Source organism: Lynx canadensis, chromosome A2 (assembly GCF_007474595.2).
Source record: "Lynx canadensis isolate LIC74 chromosome A2, mLynCan4.pri.v2, whole genome shotgun sequence".
Classification (NCBI taxonomy): Eukaryota; Metazoa; Chordata; class Mammalia; order Carnivora; family Felidae; genus Lynx; species Lynx canadensis.
Genome location: NC_044304.2, coordinates 21,065,102 through 21,080,771, shown reverse-complemented (window position 1 = coordinate 21,080,771; position 15,670 = coordinate 21,065,102). Strand labels below are relative to the sequence as shown.

General features: G+C 39.9%; 1 protein-coding gene across 20 annotated transcripts in view; it reads left to right on the top strand.

Moving 5' to 3' along the window:
- Positions 1–15,670, top strand: part of PBRM1 (polybromo 1) — a 116,733-nt gene that overhangs the window by 15,066 nt on the left and 85,997 nt on the right. For all 20 annotated transcript variants that reach the window (XM_030306967.1, XM_032592248.1, XM_032592252.1 and 17 more), the window contains 3 exons: positions 1,324–1,471; positions 9,034–9,177; positions 12,639–12,755. In XM_030306967.1, the coding sequence (XP_030162827.1) occupies positions 1,324–1,471; positions 9,034–9,177; positions 12,639–12,755 (409 nt within the window). The remainder of the gene's footprint in view (positions 1–1,323; positions 1,472–9,033; positions 9,178–12,638; positions 12,756–15,670) is intronic.

Sequence of the window (15,670 nt, the reverse complement as noted above, 5' to 3'; positions counted from 1 at the left end):
ATAACATGTCAATCACAGTCCCAAGAGAGAGTAAAGCCTTAATGACCATGACATTCTTTGTATGTAATAACAGGTTTCTTATACATCTAGAATGGAGTTAACTACCTACCCCTGAAGGAGAATTGAGAGAAATAGTCACTTTATATACTTGTCTCATGAAATTTCGTTTGAAAAAAAGCCAGAAAGAAGAAGAATAAACATCCATGAACCCAAAACCCAACCTAAGACATTATCATTAGAACTGCCTTTGAGGGACACCTGGGTGGCTGAGTCACTTAAGCATCTGACTCTTAATTTCAGCTCAGGTTTTGGTCTCACAGTTCATGAGTTTGACTCTTGTGTCAGGCTCTGCTCTGACGGTATGGAGCCTGCTTGGGATTCTCTTCCTTCCTCTCGCTCTCTGCCCCTCCCCCACTCATGCTCTCTTTCTCTCAAAATAAATAAAAAAAAAACAAAAAACATGAAAACGTCGGGGTAGCTCAGTCTATTGAGTGTCTGACTTTTGGTCTCTGTTCAGATCATGATCTCATAGTTCCTGAGATCAAGCCCCCACATCAGTCTCCGCATTGACATCCTGCTTGGGGTTCTCTGTCCTCTCTCTCGTTTCCTCCCCGGCACACGTGTGTGCGCTCACATTCTTTCTCTCTCTCTCTCAATATAAATTAAAAAAAAAAAAAAAAAACTTAAAAAAAACACTACTTTTGAAATTTCCTGTATGACCTTTGCTTGGTGACCACAGAGCTTTTTCTGCCAAGTACTATCAAGTGCCTGTTATATGTAAACTTCTCTAATATCAATTACTAAACTTACAAAGAAGAAAGATGTGGTCCTTGGCACAAAGAGCTTACCAAAGATGAAAGAACAAATAAACATGACCAAACTATTAAAAAAAGAAAAACACATAGGAATGGTAAATACAAAATCCAGGATGGTAATTATCTCTTGGAAGGGAGGATAGTGAAGGTCATACAGAAAATAAGTTTTAAAGAGTTTTGAAACCTGAATCTGTTTTCAGCCACTATTGAACATGAAAGGTAAGTTATTTTCATTTGCAGAAGATACATATAGTTTTAGTGTTAGTGCCCTAAATCTTAAATATTTAGCATATAAATGATCATCACAAGCGTTAAGTTAGGTTTTTATGTCACTAACATATACTTAAAAAAGGCCTTGCATATGCACCTTTTGTTACTCCCTTTTAGTTCTAATAATGGGAATAAGTCTAATATGTTCTGTCACTTGGAATGTTGGACAAAAAATAGTTTTGAAATATAAATTTTCATAGGCTTTGGACTAATACCTTTTTTAAAAAAATTATAACAGAAATCAACCAGACTATTATGAAGTGGTTTCTCAGCCCATTGATTTGATGAAAATCCAACAAAAGTTAAAAATGGAAGAGTATGATGATGTTAATCTGCTGACTGCTGACTTCCAGCTCCTTTTTAACAATGCAAAGGCCTATTATAAGGTAAGAAACGATCAAATTTGGAAGGTATCCTATTTGATAATAATTTGGCTTTTTTAATATTTATCAGTCTGGTAGGTAAGTAGTGTTTACTCATCGAGTGGTTTGAGTTTGTGTTTCTCTTGCTACTAAAGAGACTGGGGGCACCTGCATGGCTCGGTTGGGCATCTGACTTCATTTTAGGTCATGATCTCACAATTCCTGAGTTCGAGCCCCACATTGATCTTACTGCTGTCAGTGCAGAGCCCACTTTGGATCTTCTGTCCCCACCTCTCTCTGCTCCTCCCCTACTCGTGCTCTCTCAAAAATAAACATGTTGGGGCGCCTGGGTGGCGCAGTCGGTTAAGCGTCCGACTTCAGCCAGGTCACGATCTCGCGGTCCGTGAGTTCGAGCCCCGCGTCAGGCTCTGGGCTGATGGCTCAGAGCCTGGAGCCTGTTTCCGATTCTGTGTCTCCCTCTCTCTCTGCCCCTCCCCCGTTCATGCTCTGTCTCTCTCTGTCCCAAAAAATAAATAAACGTTGGAAAAAAAAAAAATTTAAAAAAAAAAAATAAACATGTTAAAGAAAATAAAATAGACTGAAGATTCATATAACATGAACCATTTTTGTTACTTTTGAGTCTGTTCAAATCTTTTGCCCGTTTTTCTCTGGAGTTGTCATTTTCATATTTTTAGAAATTTTTTATATACTGTAGAGACTAATCCTCTTTTGTTGTATTTGTTGCGAGTATCTTTTCCCACTGTGTAGCTATTTTCATTCTTTGTGATGTCTTGATGAACAGAATATTTTTATGTTAATATAATCAAACTTATTAGTCTTTGTAGTTTGTTATTTGTGTCTTATTTCAAAAATCCCTCTTATTCAAAGATTATAGAGATAATCTTCTCTCTCTCTCTCTCTTTTTTTTTTGAAAGAGAGAGGGCACATGTGAGCAAGGGGCAGAGAGAGCGAGAGAAGCGGAGCTCACCAGCCGCTCGTGTTTTACCCTAAGTGGGGCATGAGCTCACCTGAAGTGGGGCACGAGCTCACCCAATGTGGGACTCTTAATTCACAAACTGTAGGATAATGAGCTGAGCCAAAGTCAGATGCTTAACGACTGAGCCACCCAGGCGCCCAAAGATATTCTTCTCTTAAATATTACAGTATATGTTAACTAACTAGAAGTCAACTAAAACCTTGAAACAAACAAACAAAAAAAGTTCTTGTATATTTTCTCCTAAAAGTTTATTTGTTTTTCGCATGTAAGCCTTTAAGGCAGCTCACATTGGCTTTTGGTGTCTTCTGTGAGGTAAGGACCTATTTTTTTTTCCTAACAGGGATAAGCAGCACCTTGAAGTGGCAACCTCTCCATATTTGTTTGCTCTGTCAGTGCTGACACCATTTCCATGTACTCATGGGTCCCTTTCTGGCCTTTTATTTTGTTCTTTTTGTTCTGGCAAGTTTATCTATTACTGGGCTATTACATTCTTGCCTTAATTATTATGCCTTTATAATTCCTTATTAGGTAAGGAAAGCACTGGTTATTGATCATTCTTGATTATTCTCAGCCCCTTTTTTTTTTTTTTTTTTAACGTTTTTGTCTATTTTTGAGACAGGGAGAGACAGAACATGAACGGGGGAGGGTCAGAGAGAGAGGGAGACACAGAATCCAAAACAGGCTCCAGGCTCTGAGCTGTCAGCACAGAGCCCAACGCGGGGCTCGAACTCACGGACCTCGAGATCATGACCTGAGCCAAAGTCGGATGCTTAACCGACTGAGCCACCCAGGCACCCCTTCTCAGCCCTTTTCTCATACATGTATATATTATTAGTGTGTTAGGTCAAGCACAAAAAAATTGTTGGAAGTTTTATTGGATTGCATTGACTCCTTAGATCATATTTTGGGGAATTGACATAATTGTGATACTGACTTTTCCAGTCTTTGAATTTGGTATGTCTTCATTTATTTAAGTCTTCTTTAATTTATCTTAGTAAAGCTTCATAAAGATTCTGCAAGATGTTATTAGATTTATTCTTAATATTGTGTAGTGTGTATATATATGTTTTTTTTTCTTTAATTGAGATACAATTCACACTTTTTAAAAAAGTGTAGAATTCTGGGAGGGTTAGTATACTCACAAAGTTGTGCAAAGATCACCATTATCTACCTCCAGAATATTTTCACTACTCCAAGATGAAAACCATACCATTAACAGGTGTTCTCCATTTCCCTTCCTCCCTGCCTCTGGCAACCACTAATCTACTTTCTTTCCTTGTGGATTTTCCTGTTCAGCACACTGCATGTAAATGGAATCGAATACTGTATGGCCTTAGGTTACTAGCTGCTTTCACGGAGGTGTCTTCAAAGTTCATCCATGCTGTAACATATGTTAGTACTTCTTTCTTTACTTTTCATTTCTTTTTCTTTTTTTAATTATTTATTTATTTGTTTATTTTTATTTTAACTTGTTTTATTTTTTATTTTTTTTAATTTACATCCAAATTAGTTAGCATATAGTGCAACAATGATTTCAGGAGTAGATTCCTTAGTGCACCTTACCCATTTAGCCCATCCCCCCTCCCACAACTCCTCCAGTAACCTTCAGTTTGTTCTCCATATTTAAAAAATTTTTTTTTTTCAACGTTTATTTATTTTTGGGACAGAGAGAGACAGAGCATGAACGGGGGAGGGGCAGAGAGAGAGGGAGACACAGAATCGGAAACAGGCTCCAGGCTCTGAGCCATCAGCCCAGAGCCTGACGAGGGGCTCGAACTCACGGACCGCAAGATCGTGACCTGGCTGAAGTCGGACGCTTAACCGACTGCGCCACCCAGGCGCCCCTGTTCTCCATATTTAAGAGTCTCTTCTGTTTTGTCCCCCTCCTTGTTTTTATATTATTTTTGTTTCCCTTCCCTTATGTTCATCTGTTTTGTCTCTTAAAGTCCTCATATGAGTGAAGTCATATGATTTTTGTCTTTCTCTAATTTCACTTAGCATAATACCCTCCAGTTCCATCCATGTAGTTGCAAATGGCAAGATTTCATTCTTTTTGACTGCTGAGTAATACTCCATTGTGTGTGTGTGTGTGTGTGTGTGTGTGTGTGTGTGTGTATACATACCACATCTTCTTTATCCATTCATCCATCAAGGGACATTTGGGCTCTTTCCATACTTTGGCTATTGTTGATAGTGCTGCTATAAACATAGGGGTGCATGTGTCCCTTTGAAACAGCACACCTGTATCCCTTGGATAAATGCCTAGTAGTGCCATTGCTGGGTCATAGGGTAGTTCTAATTTTAGTTTTTTGAGGAACCTCCATACTGTTTTCCAGAGTGGCTGCACCAGCTTGCATTCCCAACTTTTCTTTTTAGCGTTTTATTTATTTTTTGAGAGAGAGCACAAGTCGGGGAGGGGCAGATAGAGGCGGGGGACAGAGGATGCAAAGGAGGCTCTGTGCTGACAGCAGCGAGCTCGATGTGGGGCTTGAACTCAGGAACCACGAGATATGACCTGAACCAAAGTCAGAGGCTCAACTGACTGAGTAAGCCACCCAGGTGCCCCAGTATTTCATTCCTTCTTATGACTATATAATATGCTATTATATCGCTATACCACCTTTTTTTTTTTTTGCTTGCTTTCTTAGTTTTTTTTTTTTTTTTTTTTTTTTTTAAGAGAGAGCGCTCATGCAAAGTAGGGGAGAGGGGCAGGAGAGAGAGAGAGAATCTTTTTTATTTATTTCAAGAGAGAGCAAGCAGGGGAGGGACAGAGAGAGAGGGAAACAGAATCCCAAGCAGGCTCTGCGCTATCAGCAGAGTTTGATGAGGGGGCTCGAACTCTGGAACCATGAGATCATGACCTCAGCCAAAGTCAAGAGTCAGATGCTTAACTGACTGAGCCACCCTGGCCCTCCTGCTTTATGTATTTTTGTGTATTATTTAAGTTTTAATATGCAAATGTGAGCATACAAGTTCAAAATTGTTATATCGTCCTAGCAAATTGAAGTTTTGGAGGGGTTCTGTTGTATCATTACTAGTGTCTTTTGTTGAAGTCTGTTTTATATGATATTAGTGTAGTTATCTCAGCTTTTATTTTTATGTTTACCTAGTTTATTTTTTTGCCTTCTTTTCCTTCAACCTTTTCATGCTGATATATCACTTGTAAACAGCATATACATGAATTTCTATTAATACAGGTGATAATCTTTGCCTTTTAACTGGAACATTTCATGTCTTTACAGTTTTAGTAATTAGCATTATGTTTGGATGTATTCCTGTCATCTAAATTTCTACTTTCTATTTCATTTTGTAAATTTTTTTTTCTTATTTTGTTTTTCTTTCTGCCTTTTGGTTTCATTTTGTTATTATTCCCTCTTCTTTTCTTGTGATTTGGGGATTCTAAGATCTGTTGATAATCTATTCTTAAGAAGTTTTAATATGCATGATTAACTTATCAAAGTCAAAAGTTAATCAGCATCTTAAACCTCCCTCTAAACAACACAAAGACTTTAGCATAACTCAACTCAGATCTCCCTATTTATGCTACTGATGTTTTGTATTTTAGTTCTGTTGTGGCAGGGTTTTTTTTAAGATTTTATTTTTAAGTAATCTTTGTACCAAACGTGGGGCTAAAACCCACAACTCCGAGATCAGGAGTCCCATGCTCCACCAACTGAGCCAGCCAGGTGCCGCTGTTGTGACAGATTTTTAATCCCATAAAGTAATGTTGTTTTATATATGGTATTTGTTTTTATTTGCATTATACTCTTTATTCTTTTTAAAAAAGTTATTTTAGTGTTTATTTTTGAGAGAGAGAGAGAACGAGCAAGCATGAGTGGGGGAAGGTCAGAGAGAGGGAGACGCAAAATCTGAAGCAGGCTCTAGGCTCCAAACTGTCAGCACAGAGCCCGACACGGGGCCCAAAGTCACAAGCTGTGAGATCATGACCTAAGCCGAAGTCAGATGCTTAACCGACTGAGCCACGCAGGAGCCTCTTAAGTCTATTTATTTATCTTATGTAATCTCTACATCCAACGTGGGGCTTGAACTCATCACCCCGAGATCAAGAGTTACATGCTTTTCCTACTCAGCCAGCCAGGTGCTCCTATTCTTTATTCTTTTATTGCCATCAGGAAGTTCTCTGTCAGTATAATTTTAGTTCCTTTAAAGGTTAGCTATCTTTTCTTTCTGGCTGTCTTTGGTATCTTCCTTGTGTCTTTTGTGTTCTATAGTTTCATGGTGATATGTCTAGATATGAATGTCTTTTTGTTTGTATAATTTGGGAGTTGTATATACTGCCCCTGCCCCACTCCTCTCTCTCTCTCCCTTGATGGAACTCTGATTGGAGTTCTGTTAGACCTCCCTCAGGTCTCTGTCTCTCCTAACAGTTCATAGTTCCCTTTATAGTGCCTGTGTTGCTTTTTTTTTTTTTTTTTTTTAACATTTATTTTTGAAGGGGAGGGGCAGAGAGAGAGAGAGAGGGAGACACAGAATCCAAAGCAGGCTCCAGGCTCTGAGCTGTCAGCACAAAGCCTGACACGGGACTCGAACCCACAAACTGTAAGATCATGACCTGCGCTGAAGTCGGATGCTTAACTGACTGAGCCACCCAGGTGCCCCTCCTATATTACTTTTTAGGTAATTTCTTTAGTTCTGCCAGTTTACTTTGTAATCTGCTCTTAAACTAATCTATTCAGTTCTTACACTTTAATTTTATATTTTTCATATTTTGGAAATAGTTTCTTTTTCAGGGTCTTCTGTACTTATATTTTCTACCCCCTTGGTTCTTTAAGCGTGTTCAAGCTACTTATTTTTAATTCTGTGGCAGATAGTTCCAGTATCTGAAACACTTGCATGTCTGATTTTGTGGTCATTTCTGCTGACATCACTCTTGTGTGTTTCATGGATTTTAACCTTGAGCTCATATTTCTTGGAACTTGATCTCTAGAGACCCTTTGAGGCTTATATTGAAGTTGAGTTCATTCAGGGAAGCGTGTTGCTTATCCCAGGCACTGGCCTGTCTCTGTTAGGGCTAGCTTATGAAGAGTTCTCAGAGCAGAGTATTCCCGTACCTCTTCTTCTCCCTGCAGTGCCATGGTTTGAGATAGGAACAGGTTGAGCTGTGTGGAGGCTGAGGTGGAGGCTGAATTGTTTTGAATTCCCACTTACACAGCAACTGTGGCCTTTGGAATCCCAGCTTTTGGTGGGCCTTGACCTATATCTCTTGTTCTTGTAGCCTCAGGGAGCCTTGAAAACTAAAGCTTAGCTTTATCTTGTCTTACAGATGTCCTCAGGTGAGGGGCACCTGCGTGGCTTAGTTGGTTGAGTCTTGATTTTGGCTCTTGATTTCGGCTCAGATCGTGATCCCAGAGTTATGGGATCAAGCCCTGTGTTGAGCTCCACACTGAGCACGGAGCCTACTTGAGATTCTCTCTTTCTCTCTAAAATACAAAAAGAAAAAAAGAAAAAAAACCACAAAACAAAATAAAAAATATCCTCAGGTGAACATTGGCTTCTGTGTTCTGCTTATTCATCTGAGTTCCTGCTTTTATTCTACTATTGCTTTAAAAAAAATTTTTTTTTATGTTTATTTATTTTTGAGAGAGAGGGAGACAGAGTGTGAGCAGGCCAGGGGCAGAGAGAGAGGGAGACACAGAATCGGAAGCAGGCTCCAGGCTCCAGGCTCCGAGCTGTCAGCACGGAGCCCGATGCGGGGCTTGAACCCACAAATTGTGAGATCATGACCTGAGCTGAAGTCTGACACTTAACCGACTAAGCCACCCAGGCGCCCCTCTACTCTTGCTTTTTTGAACATAGCTTACTCCTTATTGGCAGCACATGGATGCATTTTGGAAGTTTTGTTTATTTGATTGATTGGTTTTAAGATTGCATCCAGCATTGCTTTTACTGGAAAGTTTGTTTGAGTTCATCCCTATTCAGGAAAATAAATCTTCAAATAAAATAGTAAATAGTTTTAAAAAATAGAAGTAGTATTAGAAAAATCATTAGCTTCTATCCTTTTTACTTATATCCCTTAAATTGGGTCTTATTTTTTAAATTGTCTTTCTTGGGGCTCCTGGGTGACTCAGTTGGTTGAGCATCTAGCTCTTGATTTCAGCTCAGGTCATGATCTCATGGTTTGTGAGATCAAGCCCCATGCTTGGGATTCTCTGTCTCCCTCTCTCTCTCTGCCCCTCCCCTGCTTGTGCTCTCTCTCTCAAAATAAACAAACATGAAACAAAAATTTAATAAAATTTAAAAGTGTTTTTCATAGTGTATCACTAATAATTTGTCTTAATTTAGCAAATCATCTATATTATCCCTCAAGTCTTTCTGTAATGAGGTAGTAGGTTATAAATCAATAAAATAATATGATTCTAGAATGCCTTTAAAACATACACTTAGTTCCAAGGAGGAATTAAGGCCCGTGTATCTTTTATCACAAGGATTTCTAAATTTATAATTAAGTTTCAAAGTTATGTCTTAGAATACTAGTCTCTTCTGGATTAGGATACTTTAAAAGTAGTCATTGACTTACAATAAAATAACTAAAGCGCTATTTTTTTCTCTTCTCTTTGTTAATGTACAGCCAGATTCTCCTGAATATAAAGCTGCTTGCAAACTCTGGGATTTGTACCTTCGAACAAGAAATGAGTTTGTTCAGAAAGGAGAAGCAGATGATGAAGATGATGATGACGATGGGCAAGACAATCAAGGCACAGTGACTGAAGGAGTAAGTGTGCAGCTGGAGTGGGTGAGATGGACCACTGGGAGGTAGACAAGGGCCCTGCCTGTGATTTCTTCTGTGCTGCTTGGGCAGCTGGGCTTCCTGTGGAGTTGTGTTGGTAACTAGGAGGGCAAAGGGGCATACAGCCAGAGAGCCCCACTGCAATTGCAAGGGATACTAGGACATCCTGGACAGTGTATGCCATGAGTGGTTATTTTCATGAGTTGCTCTTACATTAATGCATATTTCCTGCCCAGTTTTAAGGAGAACCTTCGTATTATCAAGGATTGTTCAGTATTGCTAGATTGAGGTATCTTATAAGGGTGGGCAGTGTTGTGATTAAAAGTTGCAGAATCAGGAGAATCACCTTAGGGATATTTTTGTAGATTAGACTGGTGCTGTTCCTAGAACATGCCAGGGTATGCTCCTGCCTCTGGAATTTTGCAGTTGCTCTTCTGCCTAGAACGTGCTTCCTTTGGCTCTTTCTGTGACTTGCTCTTTTTCATGGTTCTTTTTTCTTTTTTGGGGGGGGTGGGGAGGTACAGAGAGAGAGCGCGAAAGAGAGAATCCCAAGCAGGCTCTGCACTGTCAGCGAGGAGCCCGACATGGGGCTCGAACTCACAAATTGTGAGATATGACCTGAGCCGAGATCAGGAGTCGGACGTTCAACTGACTGAGCCACCCAGGCTTCCCTTTTTTTTCATGATTGTAACATCCATTAAAACAACGTCAGCTAGGAGAGGACTTTCTTGACCCTCTATCTAAATTGTTTGCCTCACATCCCTCCTTTCCCATCATCACATCACTCTGTTCTGTGGTCTTTAGTTTGTATCAATGTATGTGAAATAGCTTGTTTATTTGTTTACATGTTTACTTTCTGTCTTCTACCAAGGAGAATGATAGCTCCACAAAAGATACTGCCTTATTCACCTGTTCCTGGCATCTAGACTGTGTGTGGCATGTAGGTACTGTTAAATACTTGATGAGTGAACACACATGTTTAAAAAAGGAAAAAGGATAGTAAAAGGAAGGACATGTCATCTGTAGCTAAATAGTGAGATACCTAAAGCAGAGCCTTCCCCTTTCTTCCCTAAATTAATCTAAATAGGCCTTTTGCTGAAACTCTCAACACAGAAAAAAGAAGTGGTAGGGTGAATTTCTCAAAAATGTAACTACTTAGAGTCTCAAAATGTACTTCCTAGGCACTTTGTCAATTTCTTTCTCGCAGTTAAATGATTAAAATAGGTAGAAGGCGGGGCACCTGGGTGGCTCAGCCGGTTAAGCGCCCGACTTCGGCTCAGGTCATGATCTCGCGGTTCGTGAGTTCAAGCCCCGAGTCGGGCTCTGTGCTGAGAGCTCAGAGCCTGGAGCCTGTTTCAGATTCTGTGTCTCCCTCTCTCTCTCTCTCTCTCTGACCCTCCCCTGTTCATGCTCTGTCTCTCTCTGCCTCAAAAATAAATAAACGTTGGGGCGCCTGGGTGGCTCAGTCGGTTGAGCGTCCGACTTCAGCTCAGGTCACGATCTCACGGTTTGTGAGTTCGAGCCCCGCGTCAGGCTCTGGGCTGATGGCTCAGAGCCTGGAGCCTGCTTCCGATTCTGTGTCTCCCTCTCTCTCTGCTCCTCCCCCGTTCATGCTCTGTCTCTCTCTGTCTCAAAAATAAATAAACATTAAAAAAAATTTTAAAAATAAATAAATAAATAAACGTTTAAAAAAATTAAAATAAAATAAAATAGGTAGAAGGCAGTTAACTAGGGATTCCCTGGAATTTTACTCTCTGATATTAATATAGGAACAGCAACTTACCCCCTGCTTTCTCGGGTAGAACATTACCTACAGAGGGCTGAGTCTTATAGGCCTTCAAGGTTCTAGTCAAAAAATGAAATTGCCTACATTTAGGACTTGCCTATGTTTCTTTTGGTGAGAAATTGGGAGGATCTTGCACATTCATATTTATACCTCCCAAGCTTCTTCCTTATTCTAAGCTCTTGTGGAGAGAGAGGGAATTTTCAAGCTTTTATTTTTAAATTCAGAATGATTTCCTTGGAGTTTTCCCAGTTGTGGAAATAGGTTTATGAATGCATTTGCATACCCCACTCCCTTTGTCACGTGCAATGCATGTTTCCAAAGTAGCTAGTTGGGTTGGAAGGAGAGGAATCTTGGCTGCAGAATAGAACTCTCCTCTCTTTGAAGCTAACTCTGTGGTGCTGTGTTTCAGCCAGGAAGAAAATGACTTAAACATGGGTTATTTTTAGTCTGCTATCATTGGTGTTCTGGTGGTTCTCTAAGCTTATATGGTTAGGGACTCACAGCTAATCACATGTTTTTTATGTGTTAAATGTTTGTTATGTGTCTGCTATTTCCAGATATGATGCACAAGGCCCAAGAGATGTTATTGCTCTCTGTGGAGTTAATGTTGGACCTTAAAATTGAGACTATACTAAATAAAAAAGACATGTTGGATGGATGAGGACACAAATAACAGTGCTTTTATGATTTAAACCAGAAATACCATTAATCTTTCTTTTATATGTACAAAACATGGTTTGGACATGAAGTACATTTAATATAACTCTTGACTGACACATGCCATTGCTCACAATAAAAACCAGCTTCAGACTCAGACCCTTCCCTGCCACGTACTCTTTGGGGCATAAACTTTCTCATGTTGAAATGATGGCTAAGGCAGGAAGAGTAAGTTGGCCAGTCTGCAGAGCAGAAATGAGATACTTTAGTTGACTTAATAATAGTCCTTACTTTTTTAAATTTTTTTAATGTTTATTTATTTTTGAGAGAGAGAGAGAGAGAGAGAGAGCAACAGCATGAGAGCTAGAGGGGCAGAGAGAGAAGGAGACACAGAATCCGAAGCAGGCTCCAGGCTCTGAGCTGTCAGCACAGAGTCCAACACGGGGCTCGAACTCACGGAGTGCAAGATCATGACCTGAGTCGAACTCAGACACTTAACTGACTGAACCACCCAGGTGCCCCAGTCCTTCACTTTTGAGATAGCTTGAATTCTATTGTTAGATCTGGCCATGCACCCCATGGGTAAAAAACGTATGTCGTTGTACCAGAATATCAGTAGATATGAACAGCAGATATAGAGATGGTCAGGTATCACCGAGCATGTTTTCTCTGTCTCAGTTGCTCAGACCCTAAAAAGGTATGTATTTCCATCATTTCACACATATGGCACCATTAGAGTTTGGTAAAAGGACCTGATCTAAGAGATTTAGTTACTGAACTAATACAAGGAGCCTCATTAGTTTCACATACATCATTCTGGGGGTCCAACATCAGAGCACTTTTGTGGTATTCTTGAAACTTACATTTAAAATAAGTACTGTTTAGAAGTTGTTTTTTTCAATTAGCTTTAAAATTTAGAAGCTGTTTAATATTGGCATTTATTTTTGGATTTTTCTCACAGTCTTTCTCCTTTCTCTCCTTCCTGCTAACCCCCTCCTCCCAGTCTTCTCCAAGTTACTTGAAGGAGATCCTGGAGCAGCTTCTTGAAGCCATAGTTGTAGCCACAAATCCATCAGGACGTCTCATTAGTGAGCTTTTTCAGAAACTGCCTTCTAAAGTGGTAAGTGATATAATTAAAGACAGAGGAATCCATTAAAGTGTTTTTATTTTTGTTTTGTTTTTGGTTTTGTACTTAGTTCTTAGCAAATAAGGTAAGTTAACGGAAGGCATTGGAGGCTGCTGAGAGATCCTCCTTGTGGCCTCAATAGCAACCACGTAAGACATGTTCTATAATTTTACTTGCCTAAAGGTTGTGGTTTTTTTTAAATATTTGTTTTTGATTGGTAATTCTTACTGTTTGTTTTTTGTTTTTCATGGTCATAAAATACACATGATTTACCATTTAACCACTTTAAGTGTGTGGTTCAGTGATGTCAAGTACATTCATATTGTACGTCTATTGCCTTAACTGAAATTCCGTATCCATTCAGTAGTAACTCCCCATGTCCTCCCATCCCCCAGCCCTGGCAACTACCATTCTCTGTTCTCTCTCTATGAATTTGACCACTCTAAGCACCTGATAATAAGAGGACTCATACAATATCTCTCCTTTTATATCTGGCTTATTTCATTTAGCATTATGTATTCCAGGGTTCATCCATGGAATTTCCTCCCCAGTGTTCATTCATAGAATCCATGAAGAATTTCCTTCCTTTTTAAGGCTAAATAATACTCCACTGGGGGTGCCTAGGTTGCTCAGTCGGTTACGTGTCCCACTTCAGCCCAGGTCATGATCTCGCAGTTCGTGGGTTCGAGCCCTGTGTCAGGCTTTGTGCTGACAGCTCAGAGCCTGGAGCCTGCTTTGGGTTCTGTGTCTCCCTCTCTCTGTCCCTTCTCTACTCTCTGTCACTGTCTCTCTCTCTCTCTCTAAAATAAACATTAAATAATATATTACCGTATGCATATACCACATTTTGTTTATCCGTTCATCTGTCAATTGACATTTGGGTTGTTTCCAAGATTGGTAATTCTTAAATAACAAAGTAAGTACCTAAACTAAACCTTTTATTTATAACAGAGACGAAACATTCTCTTTGCTCAGGGACAGAATGAGAGGAAGCTAAATGAGTTCTTCCTCTTTTATTTCTCTGGATCTCCTGGTGATGGAGAAGAGAGAGACTGACTAATACTCTTCTACCCCAAAGAGGAGGAACTTTCTAGACTAGTGAGACCCTTTAAAAGTGGCAGGGCCTGTTGTGGCTTCATACCTAAAAGGCAATGAACATAGCTAAAATTCCACTTTACCTGTGGAACTACAAAAATTTCCATGGCCTCAGCATTCATGTATTTCTAGACAAGAATATACTTTCAGAGGTACTCCACTGTAGCACATAACTCCTTTGTGATCATTTACTATTTATCTACCTTCTTCCCTGGTTCTTGAATTGAAAAACAAAGATTCTATCATATTTTGTTTTGTGTCCCTGCCATGTAGCTGGAACCCAGCATGTCCTAGGTGTGTAAGAAGTGCTTATTGACTGATAAGTGGCTTGCAGCTTTCCCCATCAGTTACCGACAAGACTGGTTATTTAAAGGTGTGTCTTGACTAGTTGTGAGACAGTTCTCACATAGAAATAAAGCCTAGAGGCAGTTGGGTGGCTCAGTCGGTAGAACATGTGATTCTTGATCTCAGGGTTATGTGTTCAAGCCCCATGTTGGGTATAGACTTTAAAAAAAAGTTAAAAAGAAAGAAAGCATATATGACTACTGCTGTCTATCCTAAGTATGGATCTGATTACAAAAACATAATGATGATATTGGTCACATGTTTAATTTTTTTTTTCAAATGTTTTAAATTAAAAAAAAAAGGAAAACAGTATGATGATTTCTCAAATAATTAAACGTAGAATTACCGCATGATCCCACAATTCCACTTTGGGTGCATACCCAAAGGAACTGAAAGCAAGATCTCAAAGAGGTATTTGTACAGCCATGTTCATAGCAGCATTATTCACAGTAGCTGAAACATGGGAGCAAACCATATGTCCTTCGACAGATGAATAGATAAATGAAATGTGGCATATACACACAATGGAGCGTTATTCAGCGTTTAAGAAAGAATGAAATTCTGACACACACTACAGTAAGAATGAACCCGGAACACATTATAGTAAGTGAAAGAAGAGAGTCACAAAAGGACCAATATTGCATGACTCCTCTTGTAGAAAGTATTCGGAGTAGTCAAATTCATAGAGAGAGAAAGTAGAATTGTGGTTTCTAGGGGCTGACAGGAAGGGAAAGGGGGGAGCTGCTGTTCAGTGGGTATGGAGTTTCAGTTTGGGAAGATGAAAAGTTTGGGAGGTTGAACGATGGCAATGATTGCCCAATAATGTGAATGTACTTAATGCCACCGAACCACACACTTAGAAGGTTAAATGGTAAATCTTTTGTGTCTTTAATCACAATAAAATTATGAGAAAAGAGTATAGCCTTTACTCAAAATCTACTCCTGAGTAGCAGGAGATCATCACTAGTGGTCAAGCCACCAAAGGTGACTTGGAGCACTAAAACATTGATATTCTGTTCCCCCATTCCGGGATGGCTTCCAGGGACACCATGCAGCACGAGTTGGTTGGAAAAAGCAGGTTCCCATTGGCCCCTCAGAGAGTGACAGTTTCAAAGACAGCAAGGACTGAGGCTGGGAGGGTGGAGCAGTGTTTACCTTTCCTTTATGAGTCCTTCCTAGGCTGGACTAGCTAAGTGGGAGAGGAGGTTCTGACTATTGTGGGCCCAACAGCTGGGATTACATGCTATTCCAGCCTGGGTGACCTTGTCATAATTTCTCTTCTGAACTGTTTCTCAGAAGTAGTATTGGTTAAGAGGGGGGCAGAAAAGGGGTTGGATCAAGCCAAAAAAAACCCCAAAACAACCCCTCCCCCCCACACACACAGTAGGGGTTAAAAAAGAAGGGATACGCTGAGGACTCAGATGAGACGAAGCATCCCTGAGATCATGCCCTCAGCCCAGCAACTGAGT